The sequence below is a fragment of the Dreissena polymorpha genome, chromosome 2 (genome assembly GCF_020536995.1).
Source record: "Dreissena polymorpha isolate Duluth1 chromosome 2, UMN_Dpol_1.0, whole genome shotgun sequence".
Taxonomy (NCBI): domain Eukaryota; kingdom Metazoa; phylum Mollusca; class Bivalvia; order Myida; family Dreissenidae; genus Dreissena; species Dreissena polymorpha.
Window position 1 is genome coordinate 150,926,987 of NC_068356.1, and position 19,338 is coordinate 150,946,324.

A 19,338-nucleotide genomic window follows, 5' to 3' on the forward strand; every position below is an offset into this window, starting at 1 on the left:
ATGCTTCTTTATTAAAATAACAATATCAGTCCAAAAAAAACATTGGTAAATTTGGTATGTAAATTTGTAATTTGAATTCCCTTTAATGGTGCAAATGTTTTATATACTTTATCAGGTCAAAAGCAGTTGTTAGACACTCAAGACAAAAGTAGTGTAACCAAGGTCAGTATATTACTCCGCGTTCAAAAAAATAACCGCTAATCAAATAATCGTGTTTTAAAATCAGAATATCGTTATGTGACAAAGAGTCGTGCGTAATTAATTACAATTTTATTCATATTGAATTGCAAATCTAAAAGTTTTATAATATCAATATAACATTTAGTTGTTATATACAAGGAACTACATTTGTTTACAACGTAGCCTAACAACGTAGCACGTGCCGTTGATTATAGATGAAATTTAATCAAAGGGGCTTTGATCAACCGAATTCACTGTAAAAGTGGGATAAAATCATAAACTGTTTACATGTGTGCTGTCGTTTGAATGGTTATAAAAAACTGATTTATTAAACTGTACTTGCATTTGTTTTTTCTGACTGTGATATATATTTATTTATATTAACTACTTGAACATTACTTGTATATACATGTACATTACACTATCTGTTTGCTCTCACTTTTCCAAAATGCAAAACTTGTGTATTTGAGTGTTAACATATCTGAATCAATTGTATATATTATGTTGGAAACAATTTAGAACATTTGTTGTATTTACGCCTAATTATAACTGGTTATGGAAATGAAAGACAGTCAATTTGCTTACATATTCAAGATCACCTTCGGTTCTTTTTTTCATAATACATGAACTAACACATTCCTATTATTGCCATGTACATTATAAAAAGAATAGATATATAAAATGTGTTCATTTACAATCTTTATATATTAATATCGTATTCTACAGATCAGAACAATAAGGCTTTGTAACATTAGTTTTAATTATATTTCACAACTACAACGTTTGCTTCATGTTTCAATTACATTAAATACCAGATTCTATTTTGTATGATATCAGCTTTTAAAATATTCGAAAAACGATTAAATAGTTTTTAATTGAAAGATTAATGTACGACACATGTACGTATCATATTCAACAATAGTGTAAATGTAATGTTAGTTTTATTGTGCTATACTGCTGCTCAGGTTTTTAGAGTAATGACGTGTGTTTAACATTTCTAACATGCATTTAACTATTGCATGAGTTTTAATATTAAATTTTATTGAATTGGAATGTGTCATGTTATTGCGTTGTTGAATTCTTCACTATTTTTGACATTCATCGTGAGCAACATAGAGAATATTATGCTAGTATTAAGTTCTAAGAACGCGTGTCAGTCAAGTAGGTTGTTTCACGAGATGATGTTTAACGTGACCAAAGACCCGTATTCGTGTTCTTAGAACACCGTATTAGTGTAATCCATTTATTACATGGTACTTCATTTCTTAAGAATCTGCCCAATACGAACAATGTTATGTCGAGTAAACAATGTTTATCGCGATGGACAAACAAGTGCCGAAGCCAGACGAACATTTGAACGTTTAAATTAAAATAGAAATGTAGTCCGGTTATTAGCGTAAAACAGAAAATGGTATTGTCGATTATGTGTTTTCAAATTTTGAAGTTGAATACAGTATGTACTGTTGGCGGAAAATAATAATAAATATAATACAAAGTGTCCGTCGTTCAATCTGTAAACATATATATGTTGTTATCCATACTGTAAATTTGATGTGCATAATAAATATTGTACTAAATCATAAACGAATTGTATTTAAATACATAGGATTTTACGTTAACATGTTTCTATTAATTTGTTTCTTTCCTCTTTAACGCTTGTATGACCGATCAAATTGTATTCGACATCTGTTTTTGAAATAGTCAATGACATATTAAGACATGAAACCATTCACAAATGGTTAAATTCGATTGCAAATACTATTTCGTGAATATATTTTTTAGGATTGTTGTATTTATGCCCGCGGATCAAAAGATCGGGGGTATATTGTTTTTGGCCTGTCTGTCATTGTATGTGTCTGTCTGTGTGTGTGTGTGTGTGTGTGTGTGTGTGTGTGTGTGTGTGTGTGTGTGAGTTTGTAAAACCTACCAACCGGGGAAAATCGTATGAATACACACCAACAAACCGGGGAACACCTACCAACCGGGGAATTCCCCGGTTGGTTTTAGGCGAAAATCTCTAATCTACGTGTATGAAATACCAAACTGTCAATTTAAATTAGAAATCCAACGCCTTCCCCGATTAGCGGGTTTGTGGCATGCACAAAATATACACAAATCTTGACAAAATTACAATCGAGTGTGTATCCAGGCTTATAACAGTTCCCCGGTTGCGCTGTTTAAAAATCATACACTCGGTATTTATATCATTTAGTGAAAGTAAGTTGGAAAAATGGAGTTTCGAGCGAACAAACGCATTAAACTAAGGTAAGCTTTTTAATTATGTTTGCAACGTTCAATTGCTATTAAAAAGCGTTTTTATGTAAACTTTAAAGTAATACTGGAAGACGAATTCTAAAGATCGATTTATATTAATATCATTTGATTACAAAGCTTGTTTTACGGTACATATTTCACGAATATATTTTTTAAATAAACGTAAAACAATGTAGAGCTCTAGGCAGTTTTTCGTTATATATATATAACGAAAAACTGCCTAGAGCTCTACAGTGTTTTACGTTATATATATATATAGTGGAGCTATCCTACTCACCCCGGCGTCGGCGTTAGCGTGAGCGTGAGCGTTGGAATGTTAAAGTTTGCGTACCACCTCAAATATTGTCTATGTCCCTTGACATATTGCTTTTATATTTAGCATACTTCTTTACCAACATGACCCCAATCTATAAACAAGAGCAGACAATTGTAACAAGCATTTTGTAAGAATTATGGCCCCTTTTCCCACTTAAAATATGCATATTATTGATAAATATTTGTTAAAGTTTACGTACCACCGCAATTACTTTCTATGTCCCTTGACATATTGCTTTTATATTTTGCATACTTCTTTACCAACATAACCCCAATCGATAAACAAGAGCAGACAACTGTAACAAGCATTTTGTAAGAATTATGGCCCCTTTTCCACTTAGAATATGCATATTATTGATACATCTTTATTAAAGTTGCGTACCACCTCAAATATTTTCTTTGTCCCTTGACATAAGGTTTCATATTTTGCATACTTCTTTACCAACATGACCCCAATCTATAAACAAGAGCAGACAACTGTAAAAAGCATTTTGTAAGAATTATGGCCCCTTTTTTCACTTAGAATATGCATACTATTGGTTATTCTATGTTAAAGTTTGCGTCCCACCTTAAATATTTTCTTTGTCCCTTGACATATTGCATTCATATTTTGCATACTTCTTTACCAACATGACCCCAATCTATAAACAAGAGCAGACTACTGTAAACAACATTTTGTAAGAATTATGGCCCCTTTTTTCACTTAGAATATGCATATTATTAATAATTCTTTGTTAAAGTTTGCGTACCACCTCAAATATTTTAATGGTCCCTTGACATGCTGCTTTCATATTTTGCATACTTCTTGACCAACATGACCCCAACTTGAAATACAATCTTATTAGTTTGTTTTATATCTTTACAAATGTTCAATACATATGTTTTGTGGAAACCTGAACTCAGAATCGTCTATAATTAACCATTTCTTTAAAACATAAGCGATCAATATGTTTGGTTTAAACTTATTTATTACGACATAGTAACATATTCACAAGTAACATGGCATTGACATAGGATCCATATGTTTCAATTATGGTCCTCTTCCAGTGAGAATATGACTATAGTACCTTGACCTTATTGAATATGAACAATTTCCCCATGGTGGCTTACTTTATACTGTCAAGCACTTGAATAGTCGAGCGCGCTGTTTTCTGACAGCTCTTGTTGTTTTTCTCATCGACATTTCCATTTTAACATTTAGTAGCCAAAAGGGTCCAAGTCCCCTTGATCTCGCAAGAACGTACTGTCAGAATTACGTTGATCCACCAGGTTTTGAAGTAAAAACCGTCAATGATGTCATAGGTACAAATATTTTTGTATATGGTTATGTTTAAAGTCGTTTAGAAATTATAAAAGAACATCGTAGCTCTTTCCATTAAAAAGAAGAAAACAAACATGGACTATTGGGTTACTTAATACTGGGCAGAAGTATGGAAGTAGCATAAAGATGTATTGATTATTTATGAATAAAACACTATTGGCGCCTATATCTAGCCTTCAATTATATGACCAAAATGATTATTAATATAAAATGTATACAAATATAATTATTTCAGGCGAAGGAGTCTTTGCCACTGAGCCTTTTAAAAAAGGAGACTTTCTTCTCGAATACAAAGGGGATCTGATAACACGAGCAAAACATGCACGGCAATTAGAAAAGGAGTATGAAAAGGAGGGTCAAGGCAGCTTCATTTACTTTTTTAAATACAGTGACAAATCTTGCTGGTAACTACAAATTAGCTTTACTTTGCACATCAAACGTTTAAATCACGCCATTAGAAGAAGAATAATCTTTAGTTTTTTCACCATAATAATTAAATTTGGCATGCGCGTTATTTTAGTTTAAAGCACCAGAAGTGTTTATTTAAATGTCTATCTAGTCAGTGTTAGAAAGTTCGTTAGTTATGAAACCATTAAGTACAACGCATTTGTATCAATGCATGTGTAGTAATAACAAATCACTGTGAAACATACCCATTTTTTTGCTCCGTGCATTTCTGACAATTCAAATAACAAATACACATTATCAGACAGACCGCATTAAAGTAGAGCTTGACGACGTTCAATGATTAAACATTTTAATTCACGGCAAAAAGATATTTGAATATCTGTATTTAAAAAGAATAACTCATGAATGAACATGAATGCAATCATAAAACTGATTGGCTATATTTATAAAAAATAATAATTCAAAAGACATTTAAAGCTAATTTAAAATGTGATAAATATCAGTGATAAATTCATCACAGATGACGTCTTAACAATAGAATGTACCTTTCTCCATGGAAGTGTTGGTACTCCATAATCATATCGGAGTTCCTCGCCAATTGCAATGTCTCTGTCTGCGAAATTGCATAGATGGGGAGTTTGGTTGACTTCAACTATTTTCATTACACAATTTTGTTTTGCGTCTCCATTTTCGGCATCATTTATCATTCGACCCTCATGGAATATATTTTTCGAAATTTGATAACATGTTTGGAACAACCTGGTATATGTAATGACATGCTACGTCGGTGTATTCAGCCAATTTTTAAAAAAGTAATTGTTTGATTCATAAGGCAAAATAATGTTTCCAAATTTGTCGTGTGACATCTATGTCATTATCAGGTGCCGTAAGTACCTGGACGCTTTTGTCGTAATTTTGCTATGAAAAATTGTACTGAAGTATATATATTTAATATGAATATCTTACAAATGGCAGTTAGCGACGTCATATGGTGTTTTATTATCCATGTACAGAAAAGAGTACTTCAAATACCAGGAGAACATAACAAGCAGCCAAAAATCAATGGAGTGAAAACGAAAAAGGAGCTGTTCACAGACACTTTGATCGTTTTTTGATAGTGGGTAAATTACCAGAGAAAAAAGAAATACTTGCATGAATTGAAAGTGAGAATGACCTTCGCAACAGAAGTTGGAAAAATGTCAAAGACTTTTGCAGAAATTTGATTGAAACAAAAAAGCGACGGGGACTTTTAACTTAAAAAAATATTACACATATAATGCACGTTTAGAAGAATACGTTAAAGGATGAAGTTGCCACATTTTGTTGTGTTTTCTTGTTCTATATACTCTTTTCGAAAACGATATATGTGTGCTTATTGTATTTGAATGTTTTATTAATACGGTTTTGCCAAAAACGATATTTGTTCATAATCATATCGCCGAACAAATTAGGATTGGTATATAGTTCGGCCAATGAGTGTTTCTTTGTACTTTCTATTACGAGTTTCTACGAGTTACTCACTATACAAGTTATTTTTTACCCTAAATTTGTTGAATATGAATGAATATAGCAAACATGATAACAAATCAATCTAGAAGGCTAAACGTTCAGAGAAGGCACACAAAAAATTCAGTCGGATAAAATTTACATTTTAAATAACATAAAAAAACTACTGCTAAACCACTGCTATAATATGAAGAATACAAATGAATATTTTGTCAATTTTACAAAATTTGTTTTGAATGACAGGTGTCTGACTTGTAGTTGAGTACTTAATAGTTATTTTAAAGTAAACATTTACCAAAATGTAACTTATTGCGTAAATATCGCACTAGAATTGATTAAATAGTTGTTAAATATTACAATAATTTCCTACACAGATTTTTGTGCATTTGTTTTGCGTGTAGATATTCACATTAGCTATCAATTCACATATTTGCTTTGTGTATATAATTGGTATGTTTATATATATTTTCATATCAAAATTGCTTGATCTACAAAAATTCGCGAGGAGTTATGCATTTTTTCCCATGTTTTTATTGAAGTTTATAATTCAACGACGATGAAAATTACTAAGATGCCAGATTTAGTTATGTTTTTTTTCTCATTTATGGTTAAAGATCAATTAACATACCCATTTCCCAGACTAAGATATTGTTAAAACAATTTATCGCGTTTGCGACTGACCTCTTTTATGCATTCTAACACAAGCTATTTACTTGTTTTTTCGAATACTCTTCATATACACACACTTGAACAAGCTGTAGATTACCTAGAACACAACATATTTGAAACATATATTTATATGTGATGTGTAAATGCAGGCACAAAGCTAATAATTAATAATGTTTATACACTTTGCGATATGATGCTATAATGTCGGTTGTTTTAAGTGATTAATCATTATGTTAACCATGTTATCTGCCATCTGAAATGTAATTGAGTGTTTTGACATGTATGCGAAATTGATCTTGTTCGATTTGGTGCTGTATATTCAGAATTGAGTCACACTGTTATAATTTTCCTGTTGGTACATATTATTTTTAAGTTGGCACCAACAAGGGTTTAACAATTGATCCACATGTGCACTCCCAGTAAGTATATATACTATAATGTAAGTGATTCAAAATAATATTAAACTACGTGTTTGATAAGTGTTTGCTTTGGTTCATATTTAATTATTAGTGTTTTTATATAATGATAATGCTGTCAAAGTCAGCGGTGATTATACGTGTATAACAACATTAATTATTACTTTTATATTGTTTTCAACAAATAACATATGGATGACACATCGGCATAATTTTTCAGTGCTTAAAATACACTCTTTCTATTATATTTTATGCAAAAATTAGGTACATAAGTTGGTTAACATAAAGGTAGTTTGAACAAAATACGTGAATTCAAATCTTAAAAAAGGTGTTTGGTTTGCAAGGGAAAACAAAGCGACTGCCAGTGACTATTTTCCTTAAAATATAATCTGTTATTTCGACAGGTAGAATTAAATGTAAGTTCATTATTAACGTTAACCCGTTTTTGGCATTCTCTACTCAAACAAGTGCATACATACTGTATTTTTTTAATACAGCACATGTGTAATGGTATCACAGTTGTAGAATTAAAATACATATATTATAACAATAACTACTGATCATTATTCAGATTGACCTACCGCCGTAGACTAAGTTACTGTCGCGTCAAAATGCATTGTTATCAAGTCGTTTTGCTAGTTTACTTAACTATTTAGTTTCTCAAGCCTCGCCACATTCGTTGTGAAACGTTCATGATTGTTTAAAGTTACAGATTTTATTATTTTTGAAAATGCAATAAATGTATTTAAAACAATTTAAGTGAAGTGGAAGTTGCCATGCGTGTGAATGAATTTTCTGATGTTTACCTGTTTCAGGGGATTAAATGCATGAGTTATTTTATAATCTCAGAGTAAGGACAAAGAAAATTTACACTATTCAATCTATATGCATATGGGCAGTTCTACTTTTAGGATAAAAAACTTCATAGTAGGTGAAAATCGTGAATGCTTTTTTCTGATGGAAAAAATGAATTAAACAAATAAGCCGCCTCCCCCTCTCCTTCATTCGGTTTGACAAATAGCGTGGCCTGAAAAAAATAACATTATTTTTTAGTTTTAAGAACGAATTGTATTCATTTGTTGATTAATTGCACCATGATTGTTATGGTATAATGCAGCACTTGCATGCTTGTAGTCGGCTTATAGCTAATGAAGTCATTAATGTATTGTTTGATTTGCGTTTTGTCTCTTATGCTTATTTTGATGTGAATAATATTTGAGTCAATCAAATAAGGCATTTTTGTATAACTTATATAAGGTCATATGATAAACATATTTAATTTAAATATTGTTTCATACATATTCTTTTCAATTTTTGTACTAACTTAAATATTATCCATGAACGTGCACGCCATTGTCCTATTAACAACGGTACCAAGATTACACACAATTACCCCTGTTGGTAAACGCAAAGTCCCCGTTGGACATTATTGAAGCTCCACGGTGATAGCGCGCTTAAGTTCCTCTCTTGGTTAACACAATTCCCCTGTTGGCACACATTAAAGTTACACGGTTGGTACGCACATAGCACCCCTGCTGGTATACACCCTTCCCCAGTTGGAACACATTGACGTGCCACAGTTGGAACGCACTAAGTTCCCCTGTTGGTACACATTGAAGTTCCACAGTTGGTACGCACTTAGTACCCCTGTTGGTATACACCGTTCCCCAGTTGGCACACATCGCAGTTCCTCATTTGGTACGCACATAATTCCCCGGTGTGCATGTAAAATTTTCTTTGATTTATTACCCTATTTATCATAATTTTTATGTCAAAATCGTATTTTAGGTTCGAAACTTGTCTGTTCTTTATCACTTTCAGCTTTCTAGAATATGTGGAAATGGTGGTCCCCGGTTGGTAGGTTTAGAACACATTTCCCCGGTTGGAAGGTTTTACAAGTATGTGTGTGTGTGTGTGTGTGTGTGTGTGTGTGTGTGTGTGTGTGTGTGTGTGTGTGTGTGTGTGTGTGTGTGTGTGTGTGTGTGTGTGTCCCAAAACTTTAACCTTCTTCATAACTTTTGCAATATTGAAAATAGCAACTTGATATTTGGCATGCATGTGTATCTCATTGAGCTGCACATTTTGAGTGGTGAAAGGTCAAGGTCATCCTTCAAGGTCAAAGGTCAAACAAAAAATAAAAAACTTTAACCAAAACTTTAACCTTCTTCATAACTTTTGCAATATTGAACGTAGCAACTTGTTATTTGGCATGCATGTGTATCTCATGGAGCTGCACATTTTGAGTGGTGAAAGATCAAGGTCAGCCTTCGAGGTCAAAGGTAAAAAAAATAATTCAAAGCGGCGCATTAGGGGGCATTGTGTTTCTGACAAACACAGCTCTTGTTTTCTGAAATTTTACATGGTTAATATTACAAAAGCAATATACTGAAGATATACACTAATTAGAATTTTATTAGCATCATATTTGGTATACACGAACATATTTTCTTCGTGTGCAACAATATCAATACAAGACTGGACAATATTAATAATAATTTAATTAATTTAAATCTATATATTGATCGCATGGCGGATAAAGCTACCGTCTTGCAGTTAACTTGTGTTTTTCCTGTTGTAATTTTTAAGTCCTTATTAGTTTTATCTATCATAATCGATGTTTGTCATTCCTTCAGTCCGGCAATTTATTTTCAAGATATCTTGAGACATAACCTAATTTAGACGAAACTTACTTAGCAACATCCCTATTGGAATCCACAAGCGCATGTGTTCGTGTCGTATGGAAGAATGATATTTGAGGGAACTATTGCACTTTGGTTTCACACTCTTTAATCACGCTGGGCTAACCTGTTAGTCGAACGTTAGTCGCTGTAATTGCAATGACACAAAACCCTTTAATGCCTCACACAAAGAAGGGGACGCTTATAAGCTGCTTACAGTCATATCTTAGAGTGCAAGTAGAATCAGTATCACACAATACGCAAATAGTGGGAGGAAGGGGATGGATGGGTGAGACCTTAAGGAGTTTTATATTGAAAAACGTGTGATTAACCTTAGCCTACTATAATGAACTTATTTAATAAGATAAGGTTAACGGTGGTCACAATGTCTTTTTATCACATAGTCATAATACTTTGTCGAAAAATTGAAAGATCATGTTTTACTAGAATATCCTGACGGTGATGACGTCTTATATTGCTTATATCTAGATTCTCATTATGGCCTGTCAGTATTGTAGACAAAGTTTAAAGACGCATTGAATAATGGTGGATTTAAAGACGCATTGAATAATGGTGTTAATCGGAAATAGTTTTAAGACCGACCTTTTTATTGAAATATGAATAGAAGTGTTGGGGGTATTTAAGTTAAGTAACTTAAGGTAACATGAGTAAACATCAAGGGATATTTTTTGTTTTAAACTCTGTTGTTGGTTTTTTCTTAGTCTGCTATATCAATTATATAATCATATATTTAACAGTTATTGTGTGTTATAATCCTATATAATCATTGAACATATAATTATGAGCATCAACATTATTTTTTCAAGAACTTTTGAAGTTATGCTCCTTAAAGCGGGCCAGTATTCAGAATAATTCAAATGATATATTTTACCAATCAAAATAATATGGTACCAGTGTATTCGATAAACAAAGAAAACATCCGCATGATGTGCGTGTCTTTTATAATTTATTTAGATGTGTTGTACACCAATGAACACAAATATTTAATACTCAATCTCAATAATACGATCCTGATGACGGTTTACATCGCTCTAAGAAATAGTCATATTTACATTACATATTTTAATGTTTTAACGGCATTGCAAAACGTTTTAATCGAACTTGGAGCATGGTGAATAGAAGCATAACATGAAACAAACAGGTATCACAATTTTGCTTTTAACAAAAAAAACTCCTTACAAAAACGAAACATGCATGATGAAATTTAACATATTAGATAGAGAATATAAGTTAACACCCATTGAGATTGGATATTAATTAATAATAATTGTTTAACTTTAATCTGAAATAAAGCATGATTTGTTTAATGTTTCATTAGTACGTAATGACATGGACACGTATCATATTTTACGGACAGGTTTTTAGCTATATAAGCCACTTGAAACATCAAATAATACACAGCTGCACAATTCAATGAATTACGATTAAAGAACACAACAATTTGAACTCTTATACACGCCAGTTAGCAGTCAATTATTTATTTCGCATAACAACTGGTATTCACAACGTGTACTGAACTAAATATGTTGGACAATATAGGATACATACTATGTATTCCTTAAGATAGAAATATCTCAAACACACGTATCACGTGTAAAACAAATGTCTAGTGGTAGAAATTGTGAAAAAACAAAACAAAGGAACACTATAAGCTTATTTAACAATAAATTAAAATGTATGACGCACTCATTTATTTTAAACGTAGGACCGGATACCAGGCTACGTCCTCAGCATTCCTATATTTCATGGAATTACTGTCATTTACAGCTAAATTACATGAGCATCATGTTATATATTGCTTCCAGATCATTCGCGCGACATCCTTCGCAACCCATCCTTTCTTGAACCTCTCTCAATATCTCATCTTTACGTCTATTTAAAGCCAGCAGCATCGGATCCGACTCATTATCAACCATATTCTGATGCATTACCTGTTCTCTGTTCATTATCTTCAGGTCTAGCAGTTCAAGCTCTACTCTCTTCATGCTATACCACATCAGTGGCTCTGGATGTGATAGTATTGCCCTCCGTATTTTCGGCAATCTGAGTATTAACTTTGAACCTTCGTTCATCATGTCATTGATTGTTGCTACCCAGGTCCGCTTCTGCTCTCCATTCAGTCCACAGGCTGCCATCAGATTTCTTTTTGGTATCATGTAATATGACAGACGTTCTGTTAAAATAGCAGTTTTTAGTTTTCCTAGTCCTCTATGAACCCAGTAAAGCAAACTCCCTTCATGAAATAATGTTTGTGAATTTTTCTCTGCTAGCCATAATACTATGTTCTTCACTGTGTATGATGAAATTTCTTTCTTGACAGGCTTCAGTACATCCTTTACTACCATCTTTAATATAACATACATGTAAACCTGTATGTTATTAAGATTGCTCACAAGCTCATTCTCGCCCGTATTAAAACATATCCTCCATTCTACGCGTCTATACTCACTCCCTTTGAATCCTACCGGAGAAACATATGCCCCTAATGATACAACTTTTTGAACGATATCGGTTGATGGCCAATGCCGACGTCGTTCAGCCCATCTTTGCAGTATTCGGGGGCACTGGCAGTGAAGAGAATATACTAGGTCTATATGAATTGAATCATAAAGTGAACATGGCATTGATGGTCCTGCACGTTCGTGGCGTACCTCAAATGGCATCAGTTCTCCAGACGATACTAAATTAACAAATAAGTCGCTACACAGGAGAGGACGCCCATTTTCATCATAACAAAGGGCTTTGTAAATGTATGCTTTGTTAATTATTGCAGGTAGCTCTAGTAGCAGTCTGCAGTGTCCCGGGTAACACATTATGGTGCTTAATCTAAACACAATAGTCCCCCTTGGCAGTATGTCAGAATATTCACCATCTTCTATGCACATAATACGTGATAGTACAAACGTGATGTCCAAGTCACTCTCCATAAAGCGGGTCAGCCCTTCGGCCTTGCTACCTGTCGTTATCCACGTTGCATTACCGCTCGCATATTCAGTAAACAGCCTGCCCCACTCCTTGTATGCGTCTCTCCGTGCCTGTCTGATACACGGCCCGTATCCAAGAAAGTTCAACAAAACGCAGATCTCTACTGAGGCGTTTTGACACTGAACCTGAAATGTATGAGAAGATTACATTGATAGGAAACAAAACATTTATTATGAACGTTTAACATAAATAGAATATTCATTTACAACGCTTTTGACAAGGCGCTATTACATAATATTATGAATATAGACGATACCATTAAATTGTTTTGATGTTATTGTGTTGATTCGCATTTTCAGTAATAAAGCAAATGCACAACAAGGGTATTTCTTAACTGTCTTCGACATTATTTATTTTCTTGTAAAGATTAAAGGAACTAACCATTAAAGGGGCCATTTCACGTTTTGGTAAATTGACAAAATTAAAAAAGTTGTTTAAGATTCGCAAATTTTCGTTTTAGTTATGATATTTGTGCGGAAATAGTAATACTGAACATTTACTATGCTCTAAAATTTCCATTATATGCATCTTTAAACGATTTTAACACCTGAAAATTATAAAGCGTTGCAAAGCGAAACGATTGAATTATTTGGAAAGTTCTGTTGTCGGTGTATTTTTAGAAACTACGAGGATTTCTTATATAAGTAAACAATAAATCAGCTCATAGCATGAGCACGGATGGTCGAGTGGTCTATGCGGGAGGCGTTTTATTCCAGGACTCCAGGGGTCAGTGGTTCGAGCCTAGTTGAGGGTTATTTGTTTTCCTTTTTTAATTGTATTATTGTTTTTTCTGGAGATTTTTAGGTCCAATGTTTTATTTAACAATGAAAGTAATTTAATGACAAGCTTCAATATATGCCAAAATCTGTGAAAAGGCCCCTTAAAGAAAAATATTGGTGCCGCCTTGGCCGTAACCATCTGCAAAACTACTACTATCGCAAGCATAAACAACAACATCTTTACCGCCACCAACGAAAAACAATAGCAACTCAACCACCACCAGAATTGCAGCCACAATAAAATACATCACCAACACTACCATCACCAGCACAATTACTACCACTGCCAACACCACGACTACTACCACCATCACCAAAAACACTTCTACTCTCACCTCCATCACCACCACCACCACTATCTCCGTTAATACTATCACCACCACAACCACATAAAACAGTTTGTTTACTACTACAAATTTGCACTGCTATTGCTGCTGATATTTCTACAACTACAACAACTATTGCTTCTTATACTGACACTGCTACTACTTCTACTATTACTACTTTTACTACTACCACTTTTGCTGCTGATATCTCTACAATTACAACAACTTTTACTGCTGATTCTACTACTACTTTTACTACTACCACTGTTGCTGCTTCATTTTAAATAAACGTAAATGCCTACTTGAGAGTGGCGACCGTAAAGTCCGCTCTGATTGGGAACACATTCAGGTTCTGTTTTATCACCCCAATAGCCACCTTCCGCCATCTGTTGAATGTGAAAGAAATGTGTTAAGTACGTTATAAAAGAAGCTCCCTGCTTAGTTATTTTTTTAATAACTATTCGTTGCTAACCATTGTCGAAAATCAATAAAATATGATCATTAATACATTTAATGAGGTTTAGATTCTTCAAGTGCAACGCATCTTCAAATCACAAGGACAATTTAACAAAAATACGGTATTATTTTAAAGCATTTTTACTTGGTATTCCGTTAGTGTGCAATCCATGCAGCTTTTAAATTTATATAAGGTATATTGAATTGCATGCTTGCTAAACACTTTCAGATTTGTAAATATACATGAACGATACAGATGTGGCGATTTAAGCTATAACATATTACAATAGCATACTAACTTAAATCCATAAAGTTAATAACAAATAAAATATGGTATAATTTAATTTACTATGGTTTATGAGTGTGAGATAACTAGCCTTTTAAATAGAATGGAAGATATAGAGGTTATTTGTTGGATTCGGTGGATTATCGATTTTAATTCACGAGTGATCATAGAAAATATTGCGCCACTCGTGAAAATATATCTTTTCTATGATCACGAGTAAATTAAAATCGATATTCCACCGAATCCAACAAATTTTCTTTTTATTTTATGTATTTTTTTTCCAAAGAATTTCGCTGGGATAACGACCTCATTTCGTCAAAAAATGACGTCATTTCACAGTTAACAATGAAAATTATCGATAATTTTCACTGATAATTTTCACTGTTTGAAACAGTGAAATTATCAGTTTTAATTCACTGATATTTCTCTATAAACCGCCGGAAAGCATAAAAAAAAATTCAAGTTAATATTATTTGTATGTGATTTTTTTTATTGTGCAAAAATGACGAATTGTTTCGCAAATTTAGATGACATGTTACTGACAAATTATTGCGTATATATTTTAATTGTATTCGCAAAACCGACACTGAACACAACTTGTAATGATTGTTTTGAAAGTTCGTACTTCTCAGTTAATAATTGTATACGCATTTTGTAGATTTCATTTGCGGAGATTAATAATAACATTAAACATTTGTTATCACAAACTCAGGACTGTTATTGCTCTTTTGCAAATATAGTATTTAACTTGCATTTCTTAACAAACATTAGTTATGCTTCTGGTATAATGTTGAAAAAAAATCGGTTGGGTTAGAGTTTTCGGGTGTTTTTTTATCTTAAGTTGCGTTCACCTGAGTTAAACAATATTTTGCCCCTAGATCCATATATTTTGATCTCCATCAAAGTGTAACTCGCTTCTTAAGTTGATCCCAAGAATATGGCAAATATTGTTATTGAACCGCCTCATAAGTTGGGACTATAATGTGACCCGATTTTAAAAAAAATAAATACTTAAGATTAATTATATACGGCGGAATGAAAATTCTGAAAAAGAAAACTCTATTTAAGTTATCTTTGTCACGCAGCAACGGTAAGTTCAAATTTTAGGGGAAAACTACTGCTCCGTATAAAATAGGGTCGATCTTATTAAAGGAAACATCTATCGTTTTAAAGAACTTTACATTCATACAAATGCTAGCTTGCAAACCGTAGTTTAAACTTGCGTGTTATAAGATTCGATTCGCAATTTATATAAAGCCTGGAACCAAAGTATTTTCCATTTCCCAGTGATAATTATCGCCGGTGTTTTCATGTTACTGCTCAGCTTAATAGGTGTGACTTGAATGAAATGACGTGAGGTGTTTTGCGCAGACAAGACTTGTACAGTAAAATGCACGTTCTTGAACGAGCTCTATTTGATAGTTCGCACGCGTTAAGAGTTGTTTTCTGTACATTTCGCTTTTAATGATTGCATCAACAAATAGTAATTGTATGTTCTGTACGATTAATATTTCATCACGTTTGAAATTGGAAAAAAATACGTCTTAAGTAAAAATATAATATTCTTATCACAGTTCATACAGCTATACATGTAACTTAATTATAAGATAAGATTTGCAAATACCTGTCAATAATAGTAAGCCTGATCCCGTCAGTGTTCCGTGTCGTTCTGATTGCAAGGGGCGTGCTTGAGGACTTCGGACAAACATCACATGAACGTTATCAATGAATCATGATATATTGCGGATGTCGACATACATCACGAATAAGCCCAACCTTGCTCAGGTTACAATGTATTGAAACAAAATAAATATAGCCTTTTATACCAATGTGATGGTATATTATCATTTTGTCTGATAAATGCTTCTTTCCTTTTATTGATATTTTAACTTATTAAAAACACACACTATGTGTGATCTTGATCTTGTCGCATGATAAGTTTGAATAGATAACTGACCACTTTTGAAAAATTTACAATTTAGTAACGCACCATCTACATGTATCATACGACGAGATTCAGAACTATTTGTAAAACGGTATCGTAATAGTATCATCGCAAAATTCTCGTCTATTTCAAGGCTTACATCCCGTTTATTTAATTACATGTTTACGCAAACATTGATATGTTTAGATTTTCGTATCTATTAAAAGTTACCTCGACGAATTTTGTAAAACAATGCATTATTTGGAATAAAGTTAAATTATAATAATAATATGGACAATATTATCTAAAAAACGTATGCGCCTGCTTATGTTCGAACCCGGGATATTTGGAAGCAAAAGATAACTCGCATCCTCGTCGTCACAAAAACTGATCAATTTAAATGAAATTTTTAACGTTATTTCGGTAAAAATTTGTTATTTTCTTCAAATACCGAACAACTGTAATGTACGCTCAATCGTTTTCTATTTATGATTACGAATTGACGAGCATATATTTTGACCGTATTTTGTAGTACAGAGTGTTATTTTGTTTGATTGGATATAAATTAAAACATTATATATTGAATCTTATCTTTTAAACAACCGTTTTTTTCAAGTCAAGTAAATTTTATTTACAAAGTTGGATATACAAACACGTAACATACGCTCTAATAAGCTGTTTAAACAGACTTACAAGTACATATAAATTCAAGTGTATATGCCTGCGTCGAGAAATACATACGGCATATAAACGGAAATTTCTATTTGTAGCTTTTGATCAAGTGCATAACACTATATTCACAATACTTTTTGTCGAGTTATCTTGCGAGGGATCAGAAAATGTGCATGCGTTCGTCTCTCCGTCCGGTTTTTTTCCGACTGTACAACATAATTGGTAACGCCTTCTTAAAATGACCAATCACAGAATTTCACCGTGAACAGATAGTATATAGCGTGTTATACCATAGTTTGAAGTCTAGTTCGAAATTTAATGTAAATGATATATTGTTATATATAGCAAACCCTATTTAAACATTATCATAATTTACTAGAAATGAAACAAAATTGTCTAAACTATATCGACATGTACAGATTATGTGTGAGACCTATGACCCTATCTAAATTGATGGCCAATGTCACAATGCGGAAATACAGCATAATGTCTAGAATGTAATTTCATAATTCATCACACTGTTTTCACATCTATTGCCTTACATATACACCATTCAAGGATGACATTTCACATTTTCGATTTCTAAATGATCAAACACATAAATGTCTTAATTTACCAGTGTCATTCTAAATTAACAACAGACAGTCAGACGTTTGATGCACACACAAATGACTACAATATGCGGTTATAGAAGGCCGTGCTTAAAAATACTGCATACATGTAAAGGAATGCAAATAAGCGGGCTTTTTGATAAGGAATTTACGGAAAGGTTCTAATCTGAGAAGAAATATACGGGACTGTTCTGATCTGAGAAAGGATATACGGAACTGTTCTGATCTGAGAAAGGATATACGGGACTGTTCTGATCTGAGAAAGGATATTCGGAAATGTTCTGATCTGAGAAAGGATATACGGAAATGTTCTGATCTGAGAAAGGATATACGGAAATGTTCTGATCTGAGAAAGGATATACGGAAATGTTCTGATCTGAGAAAGGATATACGGGACTGTTCTGATCTGAGAAAGGATATACGGAACTGTTCTGATCTGAGAAAGGATATACGGAACTGTTCTGATCTGAGAAAGGATATACGGGACTGTTCTGATCTGAGAAAGGATATACGGAAATGTTCTGATCTGAGAAAGGATATACGGAAATGTTCTGATCTGAGAAAGGATATACGGAAATGTTCTGATCTGAGAAAGGATATACGGGACTGTTCTGATCTGAGAAAGGATATACGGGACTGTTCTGATCTGAGAAAGGATATACGGAACTGTTCTGATCTGAGAAAGGATATACGGAAATGTTCTGATCTGAGAAAGGATATACGGGACTGTTCTGATCTGAGAAAGGATATACGGAACTGTTCTTATCTGAGAAAGGATATACGGAACTGTTCTGATCTGAGAAAGGATATACGGAAATGTTCTGATCTGAGAAAGGATATACGGAACTGTTCTGATCTGAGAAAGGATATACGGGACTGTTCTGATCTGAGAAAGGATATACGGAACTGTTCTGATCTGAGAAAGGATATACGGAACTGTTCTGATCTGAGAAAGGATATACGGAACTGTTCTGATCTGAGAAAGGATATACGGAAATGTTCTGATCTGAGAAAGGATATACGGAAATGTTCTGAACTGAGAAAGGATATACGGAAATGTTCTGATCTAAGAAAGGATATACGGAAATGTTCTGATCTAAGAAAGGATATACGGAAATGTTCTGATCTGAGAAAGGATATAAGGAAATGTTCTGATCTAAGAAAGGATATACGGAAATGTTCTGATCTAAGAAAGGATATACGGAAATGTTCTGATCTGAGAAGGAATATACGGAACTGTTCTTATCTGTGAAGGAATATACAGAACTGATTTGATGTAAGAAGTTATATACGGAACTGTTTTGATCTGAGAAGGGATATATAGGACTGTTCTGATCTGAGAAAGGATATACGCAACTATTCTGATCTGAGACGAACTATACGGAACTTTTCTGATCTGAGAAGGAATATATTGGACTGTTATGATCTGAGAGGTTAGATACTGAACTGTTCTGACCTGAGAAAGGATATACGGAACTGTTCTGACCTGATAAGGAGTACACGGAATTGTT

General features: G+C 33.2%; 1 protein-coding gene and 1 long non-coding RNA gene across 2 annotated transcripts; one reads left to right on the forward strand and one right to left on the reverse strand.

The window, feature by feature from the left end:
* Nucleotides 1-2,063: 2,063 nt before the first annotated feature.
* Nucleotides 2,064-8,853, forward strand: LOC127869443 (uncharacterized). Its single transcript, XR_008044564.1, has 4 exons — nt 2,064-2,445; nt 3,971-4,071; nt 4,326-4,494; nt 5,512-8,853. It is a non-coding gene; the product is annotated as an uncharacterized LOC127869443 (long non-coding RNA).
* A 1,862-nt stretch (nt 8,854-10,715) lies between these two features.
* LOC127869436 (uncharacterized) lies at nt 10,716-16,393 on the reverse strand. Its single transcript, XM_052412013.1, has 3 exons — nt 16,245-16,393; nt 14,181-14,264; nt 10,716-12,898 (listed from the first exon to the last, which is right to left on the reverse strand). Exons 2-3 carry the CDS (start codon nt 14,262-14,264, stop codon nt 11,561-11,563), a joined length of 1,422 nt encoding a protein of 473 aa, XP_052267973.1. The 5' UTR covers nt 16,245-16,393; the 3' UTR covers nt 10,716-11,560.
* Between the last annotated feature and the right edge of the window lie 2,945 nt (nt 16,394-19,338).

Bases quoted from the DNA above. Each gene is read 5' to 3' on its own strand.
- LOC127869436 (XM_052412013.1), bottom strand. From the start codon at position 14,264: ATGGCGGAAGGTGGCTATTGGGGTGATAAAACAGAACCTGAATGTGTT. The intron at 12,899-14,180 runs GTAGGCATTTAC...CATACATTTCAG, and splicing joins TTTACGGTCGCCACTCTCAA to GTTCAGTGTCAAAACGCCTC.